General features: G+C 41.3%; 1 protein-coding gene across 6 annotated transcripts; it reads left to right on the top strand.

Moving 5' to 3' along the window:
* Positions 1 to 218: 218 nt before the first annotated feature.
* SKIP5 (SKP1/ASK-interacting protein 5) lies at positions 219 to 20754 on the top strand. Of its 6 annotated transcripts, none has more exons than XM_087682713.1 (6): positions 219 to 358; positions 988 to 1097; positions 1213 to 1329; positions 12305 to 12333; positions 12477 to 12535; positions 20285 to 20754. In XM_087682713.1, exons 2-6 carry the CDS (start codon positions 998 to 1000, stop codon positions 20667 to 20669), a joined length of 690 nt encoding a protein of 229 aa, XP_087538839.1. In that variant the 5' UTR covers positions 219 to 358; positions 988 to 997; the 3' UTR covers positions 20670 to 20754. The 6 variants fall into 6 exon arrangements, with proteins under 6 accessions (XP_087538839.1, XP_087538836.1, XP_087538840.1 ...); XM_087682710.1 differs by having other exon boundaries at positions 12179 to 12333; XM_087682714.1 differs by having other exon boundaries at positions 1185 to 1329.
* The last annotated feature ends 3721 nt before the right edge of the window (positions 20755 to 24475 follow it).

The raw sequence follows: 24475 nt of genomic DNA, 5'->3' as shown, positions 1-24475 counted from the left end.
ATAGAGATTGGCTAATGTACTAAGGCAATAACATTAAACTCCGAAACTAGTTTAATGTTTTCTGATGCGATGCCCGTTTGTGGCAGTTTATTAGAGATTGGCTAGTTTAATATTTGCATTAGCATTAAGTCGATATTAGAGTTGGGTAACCCCCATGGTTTAATGTTTGCACTGGTATCAAAGTCAATATGATTAAACTCCTTTACAACGAGTGGAAAAGAGTATCGAGGCAATAAGATTAAACTCCAGAACGAGTGTTAAAGAGTATCCCTTGATGGGCAGTTAAGTGGCGTTTACTTAGCGTCGTATGCTGTTTGTGGGTATTTCGTAGCAACAGGGGGAGCGTCATCGGATCAAGGTACGTGTTTGCAGAGTTTTTCATATGCTTCTCAGGGAATTGAGTGCTAGAATCTTCAATCCGACCTTTCATACAGCCATTAGTTTCATGTACCCAGATGCATGCGCTTCCTTGCAGACGATTTCTGGCTAAAATATCTGTGTCTCAGCTCATAACCGTTGCCTCTTGTTGTTAAGCATTGGGCAAGATTTGTGCTTCTCACCCAGAAATTCTTAATCTGGACTTTGATACAGCAATTCATTCGTGAACTCAGATGTCTACTCTTCCGTTCAGACAATTTCTAATTGAAATATCTGTGTTTCATCTCATAAAAATTGCCTTTTGATGTTGAGCACTGGGTAAGATTTGTACTTCTTAGGTTTCTTCATCTGCAGGTCTTCCCGTGTATGTAATATACGACCATCAAATGCTGTATGTTTGTTCCAATTTTACCTATTCGGTTGCTTCTCTGCTTGTATCTGTATTCCAGCTCATAGCAGTTAACTCTTGTTGTTAAGCATTGGGCAAGACTTGTGCTTCTTGAATTTCTCCACTTGCACATCTTCCCGTACATATAATGTACGACCATTAGATGCTGTATGTTTGTTCCAAATCTACTGACTTGGATGTTTCTCTGTTCTTTTTCGCAGATTCCCACTGATGAAACGGCACTCTCCCTGTCGCTGGCAGGGTTGCCCTGTGCATCTCCTTGATGATGGGTGTCTTATGCGCATTTTCAGCTTTCTTACACCTCTACCAGGTACGTTGATGTGCAAGTATACTGTTTTTGTTTGCCTTGGCATTCTTGTAGGCGGACAATTTAAGTAGATTGAACTGAGTTGCGCAGATCGTTTCAATGCTGCTCGAGTATGCAGGCGATGGCATACATTGGCTTCTGACAGACGAATGTGGCTACGGGTTGGCAAACCGACAAGCTTCTTGTCAGACTCTCATGTTTTTCCCACCATACAAGATGCAGTGTCTGCAGCAAGGTCAGATTCGGAGTTTGAGTTTGATTTTACTTATTCGTCTATTTTCATTTACTTTGAAAATTTGATATGTCATATTAAGATTGAGTTGATATGATTTAGAAGACCCTATTGCCTGTTTAACTGGGTGGAGTGGCATACACATAGACTACGTGTTAACTATTTGATTAGGTGGTCTGAATGGTAGTCTATTAGTGCATACACTACTTGCTTAAGTGGTTTGAAGGCGAGTTGAAGACCACAAGTGCATACAAGGTGGGATGTTGGAATGGTAGTGTTATTAATGAGGGTGCTTGTTTTGTAGTATACTGAGAATGAAAGGGCTATTTTCATCATCAATAGTTGAAAGCATGATCTTCAATAGTTGAAAGCATGATTTTTAATAAAATTTAGAAGACCATATGTGTAAGAATCCTTAAATCTAATTGAAGACCATATTGTTAAGTAGAGTACTACCTCATGCATGCTTTAGGTGGTGGTCATGATGATTGTATTCTGCTTGATTCTGGGATGTGAACCTGTATGGTTGGTCACGAGTCTTCACTGCATGAACCACAGGACCAGTGGTCACTTGTCGTTTCAAGATTACTTTTTTTGTCAAGTCTGCTGCATGTGAAAAGGGAGGTCCCTATTTTTTAGGGCAACCATTATTATCTATGTTACAAGCATGTGAAATTAGTTTTAGATTTGGACTTGATAGACATTGCATTAGCACCACAGGAAATGTAAAACTTTCCATTTAAGGTTGAAAAGAGTGGTTAGAACATTAATGGGAAGTTGGGGCAAGGACATTAACAAGTTTAAAGCCTAAGTTTGGGCACCCCATTTGAAAATTTGGGCAGCCCTTTGATAATTAAAGCCTAAGTCTGGCTGAGAGAAGCGAGTTTGAAGCAAGAGAGATGAATTCTTGGCTATGGTCGACTGAGGGACAGCATTGTGACAAGCACGGAAACATTGTGGTACCTGGAACAAGATTGTGCTGCTAATTTGTCAGTATTTGGTTGCATCATCTTGTTTACACCCATGTACTCCTCTTGTTGTTGTTTCAGTGTGAAGTGCTCAATCACAAAGGCACTTTTTATCCTCTTGCCAGGGAGGGGCTTTGCCTTGTGTGACTGTCCTCTTAGGTGGTCGTACTTTTGAACGTTAGAGATACAGCTTTCTTTTCAGTCATTCAACAGTTACGTTGCTCTGGCTAGCTTTGCTGTGCGTGCATGTGTGTGTGTGTTTTCTCGCTTCACATTGTGTGAGTGCATGCATGCTTTTGCTTTTCTCTTAATCAACAAGTTAAAACTAACAATTGTACCCAAGTGCCTACTTGGCCATTCTGGTCACTGCGCCTTTAGCTCGTGTATGGAGCTCACTAGCCCAGAACAACAAAGATTTGTACTTCTTGTACATGAAATCTTGTCTTGCAGCTCTATCACACCTTCATCATGGTGCAACCTTGCCGTAGCTTACAACACAAGCAACATTGAAAGGGGAGAGAAGCTTGGATCAGAGAAGAAAGACGTCACCAAGGGCAATCATTTTCTCTTTGGTCTCTATGTTAGATGGAGCCTTGGAAGCAAAGAGATACTGCTGATAGAAACTGCTATGAACACAAAGAACACAAAAGAACAGCAAGAACACAAAGAACTTAGAGAGAACAGACTTGAGAAATTGACACCTTATACCAACACTCAAGAGTATTACGATGGCATGGACAGTAGGCAATCAGCGGAGTGCTGCAGTCTCCCTAATTGATGAGTGTGAGGATGCGTGGTTAGCAATGGGAGAGAGACTTGCCTATACATAGGCCAAAATAATACAACCATAAATGGGCGCGGGTAGTGGGCAACCAAGAGTGCTGCAGTCTCCCTCTCCAACAGGAAGCACATGTGCTGAATGGATGATTATCAAGATGCTGCATGACCAGTAGTGGGAGAGAAATCACCCATAAATGGGCAAAAACAATACAACCATACATGACCAATTGGCTAGCATCATTAGGCGCTTAAAATGTAGGTCAATCAGCTAAAATGGGCTAGACTCAGAAATGAAATGTGCACATACTATGGGTCTTGTCACATAGGATATGTGCATTGCTAACACCCTCTCTCAGATCATGGGTGATCAATACAATAAAACATACAATGATAAATGACTCATCACAATATATATAACAATGACAACCAGATAGGACCATGGATATCCAAGTAGGGGATGATCAAGCCACCACCAAAGTGCCTTGGAAAGACACTAATGTGAGTGTTGATCATACTAAGTGCTGAACACAAAAGGTAGTAATAGCTGAATCTCATTGCCTATCACTAACCAACTCTCAGGAGTCGGAAAGCATGTCATAACCTTGGATTCCTTGCCTTCAACCAAACAACCAAAGTGTCCTTTTGTGGGAGACTAGACTAGGAGTAAAGAGTTCTCTATGTCAAACATCCCATCATCAATATGAAGCACACCAGTTCCAAGATTTGAATTTGCTAGACTTGGTCGATGCTATGGAAAGCCGCAATCTAGATCCACCACACTTGCATTTTTGGATGAGGCTTGGATGCCCCACCACTACCACCCTCTCATACTCCCTCTCTGGCAAAGGAAAATCATGAGGGATGACATCACCACTAGGGCTAGAAAGTTGAAGAGGCATGCATGGCCTTTGTTTTAGAATCATAACCAACTCATTCATGGATACATTACCTTAACGAGTATATACTAAAAAACCTCCATTTTTCAACTCTTTCATTTTTTGCCATTTCCATAATCACTGCAACAAATCTAACATGGCTTTGAAACAAAGCTTGCGATCCTTTCGGAGACATCCCTTCTGACAATGGTAGCATTGACTTTTCTTCTACTACTGCTTGTGACCCCTCTGATGTAGCAAAAGCATCCATGTTGCCACCAAATTGAGATGCAAACCTCCCCTGTAAATGCAAAGCAGTCTTGTCTTTAGGTGACATCGAGGTCGTACGATCAAAGCTAATAGGTGTTTTTGATATTTGAGCTCGTAAGGCATTAGCCACACCATTGAACTGTGGAGGTAGCTTGTAGAGAACAATACCCACAAGATCTTTGGGAAGGGTGGATTGCATCTTGTGAAGCTGATCTTGGAGATGTGTCATCCTAAGAAGAAACGATGATTGAATTGTATGTCACCTTGAACTTGATATTTTATAATTGGCCATAGAGGGTCATAATTCCATGGTCGATGGAGCCTTGTACTTAAGTTATACCTTCTCCCATATCTCTATGAGATGTCTTGTAGGAGGTAATCGTAGGAAGGACTTCTTTCAAGATGCACGGAAGAAGAGCGGATATGCCTTTGTTGAGAAACCCTTTACCCTTTACCCACAGTTTGCGTTTTTGCGTTTTGCGTTAGGGTTTGCGTTTAGGGTTTGCAGCCCCAAAAAGGGGTGCTATCCTAGACTGGTTGTGCCTATTTATAGGCCACTCTCTCATTCATTCCTCACAGCTGATTCATTCAGTCCGTCACCTCTTCTCTCAAACCTCTCCATTACCCTCACACCCCTTCAGGAGGACATTGCGGTTCGTGGTTGTCTTCATCATCTTCCTTGTGCTATGGCACCCTTGTTCCCTTGTATCACATTCACTCCATGATTTAGATCTTCATCATTCCATTCATCAGAGTTTCTTCTCTCTTCTCTTCTCTTCTCCATGTTTGCCGAGTTCACTCTGTGTTCCTCCCTGCAAACCCTATTGTCTTGCTGGTACGTCATCTTTTGACATGGTATCAGAGTTGGATCTGCTCAAACAACGGCAAAGATCCTCCACTCCAGTGAAGGCAAAGTCCGGTGGGGGTTTCGGCATCCACTTCTCTTCTTCTTCCGCTGCATCAACATCTCGTTTTTGCAGGTTTTAGGTGTTTTCAGCTTGCTGCCCACACCCCTTTTCACGGAGGACATCACAGTCTCAGCTATCCCTTGCTGTCATCTACAGTCTAGCACCAGTTTCAAGCCTTCCACCCGCAGTTTGCAGCTGTTTACAGTAGAACGACTATTGTTGATCACTCTGCATTCACAAAACAATCTCGTTTTTGCAGGTTTCAGGTGTTATCAGCTTGCTGCCCACACACCCAGTTCGTGGAGGACATCTCAGCCCTTGCTGTCCATCACTGTTTCCTCAGTCTAGCGCCTGTTTCCAGTCCTCCACACGCTGATTGCTACTGTTTTTGCCTGGCGACTGACTGCTGATCATCTAAACTGTTGTCGTACAGCCTCCCACGTCAGCAAACTGCTGCGTTTGTAGGTACGTCTCTAGTCTTTCTCTCTCCTGTAGGCTGTCCTGCCTGCGTTTATTGTCTTTCTCTCACTTGCTGCCTGCGTTTTTAGTCTTTCTCTCTCCTGTTGCTTGTATTGCCTGCGTTTGTAGTCTTTCTCTCTCCTCACCTGCGTTTTTCTACTGGTTGCAACCTCTTACTGCTGGTTGCATCCTCCTCCCACTGGTAGCTCACTTCCAACCCTACTGTCTCGTTGGCATGTCATCTTTTGACATGGGTGTTCCTACTGCGGCACGAACGATCATTCCACCGAAGCTTGCCGACTTTGACTTTTGCTCCCCACTCTCTGGATTATATGCGTCTTCCACCAGGCACTCCTTGTGCCACCTCTCTTTTCTGGGCCACAGAGATTGTTCTACATTGGCTATCAGAGTACTATGCTCAAGGCAATAAGACGCATCCAATGCGCACAACCTCCTGGAGATCGTCGCAATGCTAGCGGCAATCTTCTCCCACCTATTTTCGGGTACAGTGGCTACCACGGCCCGCGGTTCTGTAGTCCACTCCATCGAGAGACACTGATTGTTTGATATCGTCTTCTCGTTAGTCCGCTCCTTCGAGAGAGAGTGGCTGCTCGACTCCTTCCTCTTCTTCGGCTACCCAGTCTGCTCCATTGAGAGACAGCGACTGTTGCCCATCTCTTGCTCATTCTGAGCCGCACCCTTTCCCACCCTCGACTACTCAGGTTCGAGAGACTATCTCTAGGAGCTCTTCGGCACGGCTGGCGGCACGCACTTCATCATCAGACATTTCGGAGTCCGTGATCCATGAGTTTTTGGATTCCCTATCTACTTCAGATGGGGATGTTATTTCTTTGCCCTCAAAGAGGGCATCTATTTATTCTTCGACTTCAGTGGGGGCCCCTCCACCTCCCATCTCAGAGAGGGAACTTGCTCCACATTAAGTTCTTCATCCATCCTCTACTTTCTTGGGGTGGCTGTCTTCGACCAATCATCTCTTCTACTGATACCCAAGATCTTCTTGTACCACCTAGATCGGAACCTTGGAGGTTCAGCTGCGACTTGGTGACGAGGCCTTCGTATTCCTTCCAGCATGGATGCACGGAGCTAGTGGCTTCTCTCCCGAGGTTGAGTTTCGGGTTCTCTAGTTCACTCTATCTACTGTTCTTTACTATAGGTGCCCTTTCCGGTGGAAATCTTGGATCTTCGGGATCCTCTACATCTTTTTCCTTCTTTTCTTTTCTTGCCTTGGTCACTTGGTTAGCAGGGAGCCACCTCTCGAGATCGAGTACGGGCATATCCTTATGGTTCTCGACACCACACACAGTTTGAAATTCCTTCTATGCATTTCATGTTTTCATCATCTTTGTACTAGGGCGCTTGGGCAAGTGAACAATTTTTCCGTGAGGGACACTGTCCAAGTGGCACCTGTTGCATGAGCATTCTTCAGCATGTAGCATTGCATCCCCAGCTCACTCTTTCTGTTGTTCCCATTTTTGGGTGTGAGAGGGGGTGTTAAGAAACCCTTCACCCTTCACCCTCAGTTTTCGTTTTTGCGTTTTCCGTTTAGGGTTTGTAGCCCCAAAAAGGGGCGCCATCCTAGACTGACTATGCCTATTTATAGGCCACTCTCTCATTCATTCCTCACGGCTGATTCATTCAGTCCGTCACCTCTTCTCTCTAGTCTCTCCACTACCCTCACACCCCTTCAGGAGGACATTGTGGTTTGTGGTTCGTGGTTGTCTTCATCATTTTCCTTGTGCTACGGCACCCTTGTTCCCTTGTATCACATTCACTCCATGATTCAGATCTTCATCATTTCATTCATTAGAGTTTCTTCTCTCTTCTCTTCTCTTCTCCATGTTTGCCTAGTTCACTCTGTGTTTCTCTCCGCAAACCCTACTGTCTCGCTGGTACGTCATCTTTTGACAGCCTTGGCAGCATCATTGTCTAAGTCGAGGGCCGCTTCCTCATAGTTGTCTTTATCCTCCTAATCATTTGGAATAGGAGAGGGCTTTCAGGGATGCAAGGCTGAGATTGAAATGACGTATAGAGTTGCTTCTATACAAATCATGCTTTCATAACAACACTTTAGGTGAGATATTTAGGTTTCTTAAGCTTGTAATGAGTATTGCAACATGGAGGAGCCATTTAGGTGAGATGACTTGAAATTTTAAGATGATTTAATCTTGCCGATAACATTTGATTAAGATATTAATCAAGTGTGCAAGGTTGTTTAGCATATGTGATGCACATGATAGTTATTTTGTGGTAACATGCCAAGAATCTTGAGGATGTAGTGGGTGCTAAAGGCAGAAGGTGTAATAAGTTATGCCAGACAGGTACTAGGTGGTACCTAGTGTCAGATTTTAGCCTAGACCAATTCATTGGCCACGACTACCAGTGGTGACATTAGAGACTAGGCATTAATTAATTAATTAATGCCAGTCTAAGGGTTAATAACTGCTCAAGGATACTTGGAAGACAAATTGACCCAGCGAATTTAATTATTGATTGGTGAAATTAATTTTTTGAGTACTAGAATAAATATTAAATTAGTTTTGAGAATTAATATTCTGAAAATTAATTAAGTTGGATAATGCTGAAAATTGGGATTAGACGGTTGTCACTTGGCAAAACTTGCCCATGCAAGTGGAAAAAACGTTTTTAGGGGCTGGTGGAAGTCTATTCCAACCATTTAAGAGAGAAGGAAGCTGTTAGAGAGCAAGGAGAGGCCGTTGATGTGATTTGCAACCATAGGGATCAAGCCTACAGCATGTGACAGCAGTTTGGAGCCCTCTAGAAGTAGTTGACAATAGCCCAAGGTCCTTCTAGTGCAGATGATAGCATATAGAAGGGGACAACAATCTTTCTGGTGGTCCTAAGTTGTAGGTGATAGCTTTCTGACTGTTTGAGCAAGGCAACAGCAGTTTTTCAGTGTTTCTCGCTATGAAGCTGTGAAATTTCTCTTTGTACAGCACTCTTTCATCCCCTAGCTCTCTCTCAAGTTGTCCTAGCATTTTCTAGGAGTTTGAGCCATCAAAGGAAGAGATTTCAGTCAATTTCTGTTGTAAACCCTAAATTACAACAAAAGTTAGGGTTTTGATAGCTGCCACGGGATGCGTGCTTAGAATTGAGGGCTTGGGACTTGAATTTGAGCAGTTGAAATTGAGGAATTTCAAGGAGATTCAAGAGGCCAGCCAACCAATATTAGATTTGGGGCTGAATTTGTCTTTCAAGGAGCAGGGTGAAGGCCAATCCCCAAGCAAAGCAAGGGGCAAATTGGTTTGGAGGCTTCTTGGTCAATTTTGATAGCAAGAGATACTTGGATTAGCGGAGGAGATCAGAGGATCTCAGTTCTACTCCTTCCATTTGCAATAGAAGATAAAGAAATACCGTAAGGGGCGCCAATTTTGGGATAAATAGGGTGTCCAATGTCTAAGATTAAAGTGGTAAAGTGTGCATTTTTAGTTTATGTGAATTTTATGCTTGCTGTAATTAGTGCTAAATTAGGTTATTTACCACCCTATCCGAGGAGGAAGGCTGGTTGCATGGTTCCATTGCCGGGATACTATCAATTTCCTCGAATTGGTGGGCTTGAGGCACCTGATTGAAGGTCAAAAGCTTAGCTTTAGTGCTGAAATTGTATACCATCAATTTCCTTGAATTGGTGGGTTTGAGGCACTTGATTGAAGGTCAAAAGCTTAGCTTTAGTGCTGAAATTGTATTCAGCTGAGCATCACAGCAAGAATGTCTTTAGGTAGTGAGATGGGATCAAGCAAGGATGATGTCTCTCAATTTGAAAATTCACAAAGTCTTGGAAAAAATACAATGCCTGATCTTGGACAAGGCACGGATCATGGGCAGCAAGTTGAGAATGAGGGAATTGGAGAAGAGGTGGGTTTTTCTTGGTCACTTGAAGGTAATGACTAGCAAGAGGAAGAGGAATTTGATGAGACTAGTGTAAAGATAAGCTGAGGACAACAACTAAAATTAAATGCAATTGGCAAATGATCCTCAGTTCATACGCTTTTTGAACTCCTTAAAGGAGGGCAGCAAAGACAAGAAGAGGAAATCATCTTTAAGAGGTTCGGGATAGCAAGATGCACTGAAGGAAGAGTCAATACAGCAGCACAATGTTCCAAATGTGGGCAGTGAGGATAAGCAAATGATGCTAGTGGGGCAATTGATGCATAGCAAGGCCAACTTGGAAGTGCCAATCCAATGCTTTTTGGACAGCAAGGCATACATGCAATGATGGGGCAGCCATGATACTTTGGTGGTGGCACTAGTTTCCATGCTTTGGTGGGTCAGGAATTGCATATGGGGATGTATGATACAACCCCTTATCATATGTAGGAAACAATGCGTGGTGTGCAAGGCCCAATGTATCCAGGTATGGTTGGTAATATGCATAACCCCATGTATTGCACTGTTGACATGATGTTGGAGCAAGTGGCAAGTTTGACAGTGCATATATGCAATCCATTGTGTTTGGGACTCATGTTATTAATGTGGTCATGCAAATGCTTCGTAAGTGTTGGTTGTGAAGAAAAATACAACTAGTAATGTATGCAATATATAGGAAAATGTATCTTGGTATGGCTGGTAGTATGCCAATTGCCATGCACAGTCACATTGCAATGGTCCAAAGTATGCAAACAAGAATGCTTTCTTATGCATTGTAACAATGTGAAAGTATAAAGCATTGCAATGCTTGAGGGGAAGAAAGACCTACAACCTAGTGGAGGTTTCGAGGCAAATAAAGTTAGAGGTAAAGTTTCCATATGCTTCTTGGTGAAGCTTCAACATTGTTTGACCAATAGATGCAAAGTGGATGGAAGAGGATGACTTGGCAGACCATCCTCAGTTGTTGTAGCTTTACCGAGATGCCTTTCGGTTAGAGGCAACTTTGGTTCAGGCTTAGTTAGGTTCAGCAAAGCAAGGATCTTGACCATTGCTTGATGCTCAATTGGGAGGTAGCACTTCAACTCCACTAGCTGTGGACAGCTCTTGTATGTAGTGGATCTCAGATGTATTGAGCATGCATCCAAGATACTGTGTTGACAATATGTGTGCCATGAGGTCACAACCGAGCGTACTAGTCACTGTGATATGTATACAGATGAGTATGAGTTTCTCCTGGGCACTAAAACTATACTTTTGCATTAGTTTATGATCAGTTTGGCATGGTCCCAATTTTGTGACAAAAATTCTTATCAGTTTCAACTCAGTTTTTGATCAGTTTGAGAACCGTTTATGGGTTGCTTTTGGGATTAGTTTTGCATCAGTTTTAGCATTAGTTACTGATCAGTTTTTGCAATCAATTTGTGATCAGTTCTCAGATCAGAAAGTGATGAGTTGATACACAGTTTTCAGTGGTTTACACTTGGTTCCAAGGATAGCAGGTAGTGCTAAATCAGGTTATTTACCACGGAGGAAGGCTGGTTCAATGTGAGAGAGAGAGAGAGAGAGAGAGGCATTTACGAAAAAAAAAGAGAGAGAGAGGCACTTTCGGATGCACAGCTCAACACCACAACTTCAATAGTTCAAGGAAACAGTTCAAAAATATAGAAATAGGAACAAATGTGAAGAGAGTGTAGTGACAAAAGCACAACAACTAACATATCTAATTAGTAATCCTTCTTGTGATAGTGTCCAGATCAGGCTGAAAACACAAAGCTAAAGCAAAACACTGGCTGGGTGATGATAAGGCCTATAGAAAAGGGTCGAGTTGACTGCAAAACCAGCAAAATGTCAGTAATGGATGGCAAAACAGCAGCTGAAAAACCAAAACACCGGCTGAACAATCACAAACTTTGTCCAATGACTGAAAACTGCTGCCTAGCTATAGGAATTGTGACTTTTTGCCCAGGCCTGCTTGGATCAGGACCACTGCAAACACAAAATTCAACTTTCACATTGATTGAAAGTTGCATTTCAACCTTAGAAGTGCACATTTCCCAAGTTCCTTTCATCTATTCGCAAGATATACAGCTCCTAATAGCTCCTTTGGTCGGGAGCCTTTGAGCCACACAATAAACATTGTCTGGTGTCCATTGACCATGCATCTGGGCACCCGGTCCAAGAGCTTGGGGTCCCAGATTTAACATTTGTAGTTAAAAATATTAGGCATAGTTGATAGAGAGTGCAAATTCAGCCCTTGCCTTGATGCAAGGACATGTTACAAGTTTAAGGGTAACAATCTTGCTCCAAAGGGAAATTCTGAAAGTAAGGGTGTGATTGCTAGAAATGTTATTCGAGCCAATAGTCATCAGCAAATACTTGCTTGGAGCCCTTATTACCAGCTGAGCATCAACATTTTGTACTCCAAAGCTGAAATCTCTTCGGTAATATAAAGAACAGTAGAGTATTCTAGCTCCACTTTTGTGAGTAATTTGTTTGTTGATTTCAGTTTAATTTGTTGGGCTTTGCACGTTGTTACTTCCTTTGGTTTCACTGAAGGTCTGCTCCTGTCTGAACCCATTCATAGCTTTATTATCTCAAGTTTAATGAAAGTGTATATTTAAAATCTAGTTCTAGTTCAGATCATGGCTGTGGTCAATAAATTTTACAGTGTTTTTGCACCTATCAGGTTGCAGTTACATGTGTGCATGGCAATGCTGCTTGAGGGTGTTTTTCTCAGTACTCAGATGTATAGCATTTCCTGCAACCTTTGGTAAATCACATTATCAGTCCCTACCTTTTGGCTGGTTTACAGGCCTGGAGACACTATCCTTATCAATCCGGGTGTGACACATACTATCTCAAACATATGTATTGACAAGCCTCTTTGCTTGGTATAGTATAGTGCTTTATGCTAAAGAATTGGCGCATTTGCTTGGCTCTTTCATTCACAAATCTTGCATATACTACGCGTTCTTATGGAGCAGTTGGGAGGCGGTGTAATACCAGAAGACACCTTACTAATGTGTCCACAAGGATTTGACAGGTATTGTGCTTCTTGATTGACTGGATGCTGGACAAGATGTCATTTAGATGAATACACACTTGTTGAAAATAGTATTTGTGGTTGGGCAAGGAAGAGATGATTAGTGCTGGTAATTTTGTAAAGTGATTCTTTCACCATTCAATAGTTTGTCCAAATGTTTAGGCTGTAGCTTGATGATTGTATGGATGTGAGATACTCTTAAAGTACAATATTGCTAAAAAGGTTTTTTTGTGATATGTTTTTTCTGTAAAACCTTTGTCTGAGCTTGGGGTTGCCTTCTTTTGCCCAACAGAACTGTTAATTCAGTTGCTAGTTGATAGTTGCTGCCAGCATATCATTGTTAGTTTGTGTTCATGATCCTCTTGGAGACTTATGTTTTTATTTTTCGGCTGATTGATTTAAAAAAACTCATATCATATGAAAACTGGAGGATAGGATGTAGCACGACTCGCATGTGGCATCTTTTACTCTATATTTCCCTGTATTTTTTAAGTTTGTTTTGGGTTTTCTAGTTTAAGCCAATTTAATGTCAGGCCGATCTGCATAACTTGATCTATTGTTTTTAAGATTTGGGGTGACCTGGACCTCATGTTCATGCATGTGTCCAGTCTAGTCAAGACATCCCAGATGTATGTGCATGTTAGTGTTTTCAGATAAGTGCAGCAGTTGGCCCCTTTGTTCTTGTTCTGGCATGTTTGCATCGGGTGTTGCCTGAGTCTTTATGCAGGTTGTGGCTCTTGCTTGATGGGAAGGGGCTACAATTGTATTAGATCTGGTCTTCAGCATTCAGCTTTTTGCCTGTGTTTCTCAGACCTCTTGCCATCACATGCAGGTTCAGAAGAAGGCCAATTCAAGAGCAGACAGGATAGCTGTTTTACCTTCTGTTTCCAGCACTACAGCCCAGGATAGCTGCTCCAGTAGTCTTAAGGCTGCCCAACCTTGGCAAATTTTCTACAGGCCTTTCCAGCCTGTGTTTCACCCCTCAAACAGCTCCAGCCACTCACATATACATGTTTCAAGCTTGCTCCCCATTGTTTTTCCCACCAACACTTTTCCAAAAGAGGTGTTAGGGCATGGGTTCTGCTGCGTGACCACATCATCACCATTATCCACAAGTCACTGACTCGGGATTTGGTCCAGTTAACTTCTTTAGGAGGTTGGACAGTGGTCCTTTTTAAGTGGAGTCAAATGCTCTTATGGACTGTTGTTTCTGATAAGTCCAATAATGGTAGAGTAATCTCCTTTGACTTGGAAGGTTCCCTGATTGCCTTTGGTTGAGAGTGCCCTTCTTGATGTTGTCAGTTGTGTGTTGTCGAAGGTAGGAGAGCACTATCAATTGTTCTTTTCTCAAAGCTTATTTGGTCCAGTTAACTCCTTTAGGAGGTTGGACAGTATTCCTCTCAGTGGGCGGCACAAGAGGTCCGTATTTTTCTTCCCGTTGTACAGGGCTCCAGTAGTTCCTTGAGGAATTTTAAGTGGAGTTAAATGCTCTTATGGACTGTTGTTCTGATGAGTCCCATGCAATGGTAGAGTAATCTCCTTTGACTTGGGAGGTTCCCTGATTGCCTTTGGTTGAGAGTGCCCTTCATGATGTCAGTAGTACGTTGTTGAAGGTAGGAGAGCATTATCAATTGTTCTTTTTTCAATATTTTTTAAGTTTCCATTGTCAATTACTCTTTCACTATGCTGTAGCAGTTCAGTTACAGTTAGGTCATCAGACCAGCCGGAGGAGGTGATGCTCCGACTCTGTCTTGCTTGTTCTTTGCCCTGAGCTGGATTCTTCCACCTATTTGTGAAAGCTCTTTATATTGTGTTATCAGTAGCAGGTCAAGCACTTCAGGCCCTTGAATCTCATCAGAATCAGATGAACAAGGTGATGCTCTCTCTGTCTTGGGGTTTGGCACCTCCCTTAGCTTGTCTATCTTGCCTGAGTCTTGGTGGTCCTTAAACTAACAACCACTCCTTTAATATTAGCTGGGATTGCAACGGCTCAGATGGGCTCTCCACTGTCATCCTCTCATCCTTATCTCCTTCTACTCAGTTTCCACTCATGATAGCAGTGCTGGCATGGGCTTCTTTTAGTACCTTTTTGGCCAGCCACCTTGTTGCCCATTAGGGTCATGATCTTGTTGAGAGTGCAGAACATGCAGGATTGACACCCACTTAGAAGGTTGAGAATGGCAGAGGACTGTTTATGTTAACATTTTACTGAGCCACATTTTCAGTCTATGGATTTAAAGTCCCCTAGGGAGACTTTGAATAAATAAATCTGCGGGGGATACAGTTCTTCCCAGTTGATTACATGCCTAAATCAAGTTAGCCAGTCAGAATTTCATGCTAGTGATGTATGTTAAAGTACTCTGAAGGGGAGAGAGTGCGCAATGGAGTGCGAGATTGAGGTGCGAGCTGCAGAGCTAAGAGTTAGGGAGAGTGAACGCAGAGATAGGTGTACCTGATCGTGATGGTACACAAAGAATAAAAGAATGTATTTATATGTTAGGATACAATAAGGGTGTTCACACCCGTATGACTATATACACGGAGACGAAGGGACTTACGCCCAACAACCTCCCACTTAAAGGCCCGAAGTGGTACCTTTAAGCTAACCAACTCCCACTAAATGCATGCAATGCTCATGCTAAGCCTTTGGAAGACACTTAATGAGAACATTTGCAGGGTTATCTTGGGTTTTGACCTTAGTCAGTGTGACAAGACCATCATCCAAGACCTATCAAATGAAGTGATACTGAACATCTGTGTTTGGTACGTGCATGGAACATGGCATTCTTAGCCAGACATATTGCACTCTGGCTATCATAACCAAGCACTGGAGTATGTGAAGAAAGACCAAAATCCTTGACCAGACAGCCAAGCCAAATAGCTTCCTTAGAAGCTTCTGTGGCTGAAATATATTCAGCTTATGTAGAACTCCGTGCCACAATTATCTGCAATCTTGAACACCAAGAGATAGCCCCACCAACCAAAGTAAAAACATACCCACTGGTAGATTTCCTAGTGCCAAGATCTCCTACCATGTCCGAATCACAAAATCCCTGCAACTCTAGTGTACCCTTTCCATAACATATACACTTTTCTTGTGTAACCTTTAAGTATCCGAAGATACATTTCACTACTTCCCAATGTGGCTTGCCAGGGTTAGACATGAATCTACTAACAACTCCCATTGCATGAGCAATGTCAGGGCGAGTTGCAACCATGGCATATATCAAAGATCCACAAGTTGATGCATAAGGTATACCCTTCATGGCACTAGCAGTTGCATCATCCTTAGGGCAATCAACTTTGCTAAGCTTTGTATGTGGCGGTAAAGGCACACCAAGAGGCTTAGCATCAACCATATTAAACCTGTCAAGTACTTTACTGATGTACTTGTCCTGTGAGAGTAACAACAAATGCTGCCCTCTCTCTCTTTTAATGCGTATGCCCAAAATGTGTTCAGCTGCATCCAAATCTTTCATGGAGAAGGCTGAATTTAGCTGCCTTTTAAGAGCATTCAAAGTACTCTTATGCTGTCCTGCAATCAGCATGTCATCCACATATAAAACCAGCACAATAAGGCTTCCATCATCAGCCTTTTTAGTGTATAAATAGTGATTTGCATGATTGCATTTAAATCTATGGCTGAGCACAAAGGTATCAAATTTTTTGTACCATTGTCTAGGGGCATGTTTCAACCCATATAAGCTGCGTTTCAGCTTACAAACCAAATGCTCTTTTCCTGGAATAGCAAATCCTTCTGGCTGCTTCATATACAACTCTTCATTCAAGTCACCATGAAGAAAAGTAGTTTTCACATCCATCTGATCCAACTCTAAATCCAAGGATGCAGTGAGAGCAAACAAAAAACGGAGTGTAGTCATCTTCATCACTGGTGAAAAGACCTCTTGGAAGTCTATGCCTTCCTTTTGTATATAGCCCTTAGCAACTAGTCGTGCCCTGTACTTGGGATTTCCATTAATAGATTTCACTTTGTAAACCCATTTATTAGGAATAGCTTTCCTATCCTTAGGCAAAGGTACAAGCTCCCATGTGTTCTTTGTATATAGAGACTTCATCTCTTCCTGCATAGCAAGCTCCCACTTTCTCTTGTTTTCACATGACTGTGCCTCTTTAATTAAATGTCAGAGGCTCACCCTCATTAGTCAACAAAATGCAATCCAAAGATGGCTGCAACCTCTGTGGTTGCCTTTTGACACGTGTAGACCTTCTTGCCCAATGTTCTATATTATCAAGCAATGGGCCTACATCTTGAGGAATGTGTACACCATCACCAGGTGGCTGATTTTCAGCATTTTCTTGCTGCTGTAATCTGTTTTCAGCATATTCTTCCTATTGTCCTATTTCATCCTGTGCATCTGTTTGCTGTCCATGATCTTTTGGCTGTAGCACAATAGGTTGCTGCTCATTTTCAGCATCAAAAGGGACAGAACTTTCAGCTAATGGTTGCTGAAAGGCTGGCTGTTCATGCTGAAATTTGACATTCTTTTTGTTAAGATCACTATGTGTAGCATTTTTCAGCAACTTTGCCTCATTAAATACTATGTCTTGGCTGCGTACTATCTTTCTGCCCTGAGGAAGCCAAACTCTAGAACCCATCTCTCCTTTATCTCCATATCCCATGAAGATGCCCTTGATGGATTTCATGTCTAGTTTGGTCCTCTGTTCTATAGGTACATGAACAAAGGCATCACAAACAAAGACACGCAAATGGTCATATGAAGTAGGTTGCCAGAGCAAACCTCTTCAAGAATGCCATTTTCCAATGCATGATTGGGAGAGCGATTGCAAACATGAACTGCAATTTTAAGCGGCTCTTCCCAAAACTGCTGCGGGAGATTAGCTGTGGACAGCATGCATTTGACTCTCTCACAAAGTGTGTGATTAAATCTTTCAGCCACGCCATTTGATGCAAGATTATAAGAGGCTGTCAACTCCCTCTTAATGCCATGCATCTCACAAAACTTGTTAAATTCATTTGAGACATACTCACTTCCATTATTTGTTCTTATGGCATTCAACTTAAGCCCTTTCTGTGTGGTAACAAAAGAATTAAACTTTAAAAAAACATCCAACATTTCCTTTTTGCTCTTAAGTATATACACCCATGACTTTCTATTGAAATCATCAATGAAAGTAACAAAGTACCGTGCATCCCCATACGAATTAACTGGCATAGTGCACACATCAGAGTGCACTAAGTTATCTCTTCAGTGCCAGGAAGCTCTTCAATGACCACACTAGATGCAACATTTACCTTTGTAACTTCTTTTGAGGAAGAGCTATCATCATCTTTCTTATCATCATTCTTTTTCTTACCCTGCTGTTTCTTTCTTTCTTGCTCTTTCTTGAAGTACCGGTAATCGAGCTTTTTATACCCTTTACGTCTACACTGATAGCATGTAACATCTTGCTGTTTGCCCTTGCTTTTGCTTTTACTTTTGCCTTTACTGGTTGCATTACCCCTCTTTTCAGACCTTCCTCTTACATGGTAAGTTGAGCCATCGCTTTCACCACTAGACTTTCTTCTGATTTCTTCATTAAGGATTGAATCTCTAACACCATCAAAAGTCAAAGCGGGGTTGTTGCTATGTGACACAACCAAAGATTCCTCGCTGTCAGGAAAAGTCATCAATAAGAAAATAGCTTTCAATTTATCATCGAAAGCTGCCAAACCAGAGTCTTGCAACTGACTCAAAACCCCTGTGAAAGTACTCAAATGCTCAAATGTTGGCTTAGACTCATCCAACTCCATGTTCACAAGTTTATGTATAAGATGCACTTGATTCATAGGAGTTGCATTTTCATAAGCGTCCTTAAGCTTTTTCCATATAGCATAACCTGTATCAAGATGCTTGATGTCTATAAGTACATCATGAGACACTGCCATCTTAATGTATGCAATGGCCTTCTTGTTAAGTCTAGCCCAATCCACGTGTCATAGCTGCAGGCTTAGTCTCCAAGAGAGTATATTCACAGTCCTTGAGAAACAAAATGCCTTGCATCCTATCCTTCCACAAGTCAAAGCCAATGCCATCAAACCTCTTGATTTCAAAGAGGGATTTAGTGTCACTGCTGCTAGCAGCATTTGCAGCCATTTTTCAGCAATACACCAGAAATTCAATGCTGCAATTTACGATAGCAAAAATGAGCTGAATATTTAGTTGATTTCAGCCCAAATTTTCAGCAAATAATAGCAAGATTCAGTCCAAGTACATGTACAGCAGTAGAACGAATGACTTTCAGCAGTATGACTGCACTGCAATTTCAGCATACATTAAATGGATACATCATTGCCAGATAACTCCCATTTCAGCAATATCACCAAAAAATACATTTGCAACAATCCTAGATCTGCAAATGATCACTAAGACTGTTGCAACATGAATAATCAGCAATACATCAACTCAATGGGAGCTGTCCAACATGTGTACTGCATACATATGTGCTCGTATCAACTTCTGATACACAAAACACCAAGAAATCTCTGCAATTTCTCCAAAATCGCACAAGCGGGAGATAAAAATGCTCAAATCACTTTGCTTATGGCAACGAGATTGCTTTGCTTCAGCAATATTCCCAAAGTGTATTTCACGCATCAACTTTGCCAAAATCCACAGATGTCAGCGAGACCCCCATAATTTCACTATCAAATCTGCCCCAATTGCATTTATACATGTTCTTGAGAGCATAAAACAGGCAAATTTAGCAAAATTTCACAAAATTTTGCAAAAGCCCCAAAATTTCCGGGTCCAAGTGTGCACGAATGTCAGCCAATCTGACTCAGCTGAACACAATTTCACCAATACAGCAAAAGCCCCAAATTTTATGGGTCCAATGTTGACAAATTTCACTCAAATGAGTAAAATTTCACTAAATTTGGCGAAATCCCCAATTTAAACGCGCACAATGTTTGTAATTTCTGACACAAATGTCACTTGGCAAGCACAAACAGGATCAAATTTGGGAAAAGCCCCAAATTTCTGGAAGTTTATTGAATATTTTTGTTAGTCTTATTCTGTCAGCACAAAATTCGTGAGGGAACCATTTCAATCTCGCAAGCATTCTTTTGTTGGTTTAATGTGATATTGAGTTATTGGATTCTTATGAGTGCATTGTCCTGGTATGGCAATGACTCATTTAATCTATTTCCACATTAAAATGCTGGAACACCAACTCCAATTTTGATCTCATCTAATATCTTGGTTCTTGGAAGCCTCTGGCACTAAGGGGTCCATCTACTGTCCATGTATTGAAAATCTGGCTGTAACTGGTCCATCTACGGTCCATGTATCGAAAATCTGGTACCATAAACCATTGCTCTGGATCTAGTCTCCAATACACTTTGGAGTCTACCTCACACCCATCACAAATCCTGAAAAACAAGTGGTAAGAGTGAATTTATGGATTCTTAATAGGGTTATGCAGGCTTATTGAATTAGCTGCTGAATGGTCCAATCTGTGGTATCTTTGGCTTCTCTTGTGTTTAAAAATGAGTGTCAAGTGATCAGCAAGAGTATCTTTTTCTTTCTGGGTAAGGTCTTTTTTTAATGTCACCGTGTGTCTCATGCCTACTTGTTATTGGGTCATTTGCTTTGTATTGAAATTGGATTTATATTTCTAGTGATATATGTGTTTCGATCTATTTGGAAGGAACAGTATGGCAAAATGTTTACATAATGCTGCAATGCTTGATTAACAATAATGAGTTTTTTACTCACTTATTTGCAGTGCTCTGGAGTTCTCAGCAAGCGGAAGAGTGGCCAATCTTACTGTGATTGCAGAGCTTGGAAATTGCCTTCTTCATAAGAAGGGCTCACTCACTATTGAAAACTGCGCACTTCGCTGTGGAGAACACCCATTGGAGCATTTGTCCTGTGCGATTGTCAGCACTGCTGATGCACTGCCTTACTCTCCTCTTTTCAAGAGGCAAAATGGGGTGTCAGTAATTGAAACTAAAATTGAGGGTGGCAGGGAAGCTGTAAGGACCTATGGTAATCTTGTGCTTCAGGAGGTGCGTGTTATGTATGCTCGAGCAGCTCTTGTATTTTGGTTCAATGTCTCTCAAAAATGCTTAACTGAACTTGAGACTGCGGTGCTGGCTGCTCATGTGTAGCAAGGATTAAGCCAGGATGTCATGAATGGCGTAGCTCTGTATCTTTATCAGATAAATATTCAATCTGCAACCACATTCAAGTAAATTTTTAGTTTGTAACTAAGCTAATTAGACATTAAAATAAGATGCAGGTTTATGTCATCTTTCCAACATGTTCTTTCAAGGACAACCTAGGTCATAAGTTGAAACTAATTTTTGTTCATTGCCATTGGTATTGATGAGTGGTTGGGATGCTAAAACATGAGGCTATTTGCTGTAATGGTGCTAGGCACTTAGCCTACTTGGGTCTTGGTGTGATTGGTGGGTCAAATACATTTTGGCTCAAGTTTGAGGTGGTGTCATGGTTGGCATTGATTTCCCTTCAACAATTAGAAGGCTTGAGTCGTAATTTTAGGCTTTTAACTTTCAAATGTGATTATTTGAACTCACTTAGAATGTTCTTTTCTGAGTTTACCCTTGTTTTTGGTCTCAAGGCTTGTCTCAAGATTGGCTGTTCAAACATACAAAGACCCCAACATGGTGTGGTTAGTGAGCTTGTAGGTGGTTTGATAAGGCATTGTATGCATTGTGCACTTTGATCATGTTTAACTTCAAAGCCTCAGTACAAGTAGTAGGATTAGCAATAGGGGTAGCAACATCAACGTGATTTGCGACTATTTGTTGCCTTCTCATTCCTGATCAGCCTGCCCCAAACTCTAGCTTTTGGCACTCCTCCCAGCTCTTGACAATCTTTGGAATCTTCCTGGACATCCTTGACATGAGTTTGGAGCTCCCAAGATCAACCATTGATCCACAATTTGTGATAGTTTGGTGTCATACATTTCAGGACATCACTTCATTCATTGTTTGGAGGTCACTTATGCTTCTTAGGATGTCTATTTGATGTCGGATCATTTGGGGATGTTATGCCAATGTATTGGAATTCTTTGGGATTGATTTGAGTACTCTTTTGTTCAGTTTTACATAGGTTTTTTACTGTTGTAATAAGTACGGATAAATGCTATTTTATAAGTGAAAGCACGTCTATTGCTCTCGGATGCTTATCGATTATTTGGAGTGACATACCAATGCTTATGGTTCATGTTACATGCTTTGTTATGCTTTGGATTGCCTTTGATCTGAGATTGGAGCTTTGAATATTGACATTGATTGTCATTCACTATTATGTATGGTTATTTGATGGTCTAGTAAGCGCTTTTGCAAGTTGTGTCGAATGCTCTCGGATATATGCTACTTGGATCTTGGATGTATGGATACCTTTTACATGATGTTTTGAGCTTTGTTTGCTCATCTGACATTCGCCTTTCATTCCAGTGGGAGTCACTTCTTAACATTTGGATATTACATGGAGTATTTGGTTACGTAGTTGAGCTTGAGGGTCTTACATTGAGACCGTGGGACTTGATGACATGTGCATGCTCTTGTTATGCTTTATGTACACAGTTGATGCTTAGTGGGCCCAACACCTATCTGTGTCATGATGTTGTTAATGATATATGCATCTTGGTTGTTTATGTATTGAGCTTTCATTACATTGCTCAATCCATTGTGCCTCTAGTTGGTCTCTTCTATTACCCATGAGACCCATTCCATGCATGATCGTTATGCTTATGGGATGCATCTTAATTCGACACACTAATTCTTTGATAATGCTTGGTGCCAGTCGCACATTCACTCATTGCTAGTTGAAGCTATTTCTTGGCAGTTGCAGTTTGTCTTATATTAGTGATTGCTCACTCTTTGGAATTGATTTTTTACTAATGTACTTCATCTTCAACATGCTATAATTGCAATTTACTACACTGTTTGTGCGAGGAGTCACCTTCATTTGACAGTTCTTTGCATTGAGTTTGTAGATAGTTCATTACTTGGCCACTATCCCTTGTTTTCACCTTGATTTGGCAGCGGTTTTCGAGTTGTTTGTAGTAATTATAGCAATCTGTTTTGACCTTTGTGTACTTATTTGCCTTCATTATGTGGAGAGGGGGTAGAATGCATCTCATACTTTGACACTTAGAGGCAATAATGTTAAAAGAGATAATGACCGTTATTTGATGAATTAAAATAACTCACTCTCTTTATGTAACATTCTACCCCCTCTCCACATAAAACCCCCTCTTTTTTTATTATTAAGGTTAATACGATTTTTTAAATCCCTTCTCCCCCCCTTGTCATCGCCGGCAAGTGGCGACGGGGAAAATAGATGGGGGAGTCGATAATGATGTGGAGGAAAGAGACACGATGATGACATTGACAAGGAGGAGGAAGACGATGATTACGATGACGAAGAGGAAGAAAATGATGACATCAATGAGGAGGAGGCCACGAGTCTACTACCGCTGGGCTTCCCGAACGCAAGATAACATATGGATTTTTATGTTGTTAAGAACAAGTCCACAGAGCTTGTCAAGATCTCAACTGACCAAAATCCTGTAGATCTGCTTACTAAAAGTCTCTCAACGAAGTGTTTTGCCTTTCTTAGGAAGTTGATGGGCATTGGATGAGATGATGTCTTTCCTCATCCTGTTGTACTTATGTATATTTATACTTTTTCACTCTTTTTTTTTTCTCTCCTTACTAGGGGCTATAATAAAGCATAAGTCACTTTAGTCTAGAGTAAGCTAGGGTTAAGTATAAAAGGTGGAGATGTAACATGTGAGGGATCTTTTTACCATTTTAAAGCAATACATGCTTTGAGGTTCCTTCATCCCACCAACTGAGAGGGTGCATGCTTTTAGCCACCAAGATATGGGGTGAATACCATATCCCACCTTGACATGAGGTGAGTATTCATGTTGTAGCATACATCTATGATTCTCAGCCTTCCATGGCAATATTATTTCATGCCTAGTTACCTTGGCTATGGCTTCCTTGCAAACATGGTGAATTTATTGTATTTCTTTGCAAGTATGGTGTATTTCATGAATTTTTAGTTATTTTATTTGCTATGAGAACTAGTATATTACATTGGTATCGGAGCATGGTTTTTGATCCATGTGGCAAGTCAGGGGGATCTAGTCACAATATTGTTATAGGGTAATCAAGAGGCCAAAAATTTGGTCACAATGTTTATATAGTTTAAACCATGACTAGTGGAAGTGTTCTTCAGCAAGTCGGGACCAAGTTGGTGGAATTTGAAGAAGTCTGGAAGGAAAAATGGCATGCTCAAGGTCATTTTAGCAAGTCGTGGTCCATTTGGAAGTCATTTTGGAGTCTTCTTGGACAAAAGGATAACCTACAGTGACTAAATGAGGTAAATTACTTTTGAGAAGCAAACTTCCTTTCTTCTCTTCTCAAGCTTTTTTCCAAGAATCCATGGCTTCTACTACTTCAATCTTTTGTCAATGATCACTTTCCCAGATGAGACACCAGAGCCTTAATCTTTATGCCATGAGCTTCATGTACAGTAGCCTATTGCTTAGTTTAGGTACTTTTCATCTTCTAGGACAAGAGGAGCTATTTGCACTGTTTGCACTAATTTCATCCTCTCCTCCTTCACGAAAATCTACAATATTTTGATGAGGCTATGGCATGAAAAGCTTTAGCAATCCTTATTGAAGGCTTTTAGCAAGCATACATGGTTATTTCACACTTCCCTGATCATTCTTGAGCTTTCCAAACCCTGGCTATAGCAGATTTATGATAGCAGTGAGTTTTCTTTGAAATTTTTTAAAAATATCAGAGGGCTTTTGTTCTATCAAGCATCCTTGAGCTTCTTCAGCACTCATTGAACCGGCATTGAAGATTTCTTGCAAGATTAGAGCACTTCTTCTTTTGAATTGAGTCAAAATAAGGCAACCACTTGA

Source organism: Lygodium microphyllum, chromosome 8 (assembly GCF_053477565.2).
Source record: "Lygodium microphyllum isolate KBCC chromosome 8, Lygodium_microphyllum_v1.1.10, whole genome shotgun sequence".
NCBI classification, from domain to species: Eukaryota; Viridiplantae; Streptophyta; class Polypodiopsida; order Schizaeales; family Lygodiaceae; genus Lygodium; species Lygodium microphyllum.
This window is presented reverse-complemented; position numbering and strand designations above follow the sequence as displayed.

Bases quoted from the DNA above. Each gene is read 5' to 3' on its own strand.
- SKIP5 (XM_087682710.1), top strand. From the start codon at position 998: ATGAAACGGCACTCTCCCTGTCGCTGGCAGGGTTGCCCTGTGCATCTC. The intron at 1,098-1,212 runs GTACGTTGATGT...TCGAGTATGCAG, and splicing joins CTTTCTTACACCTCTACCAG to GCGATGGCATACATTGGCTT. The intron at 1,330-12,178 runs GTCAGATTCGGA...TGCACCTATCAG, and splicing joins GATGCAGTGTCTGCAGCAAG to GTTGCAGTTACATGTGTGCA.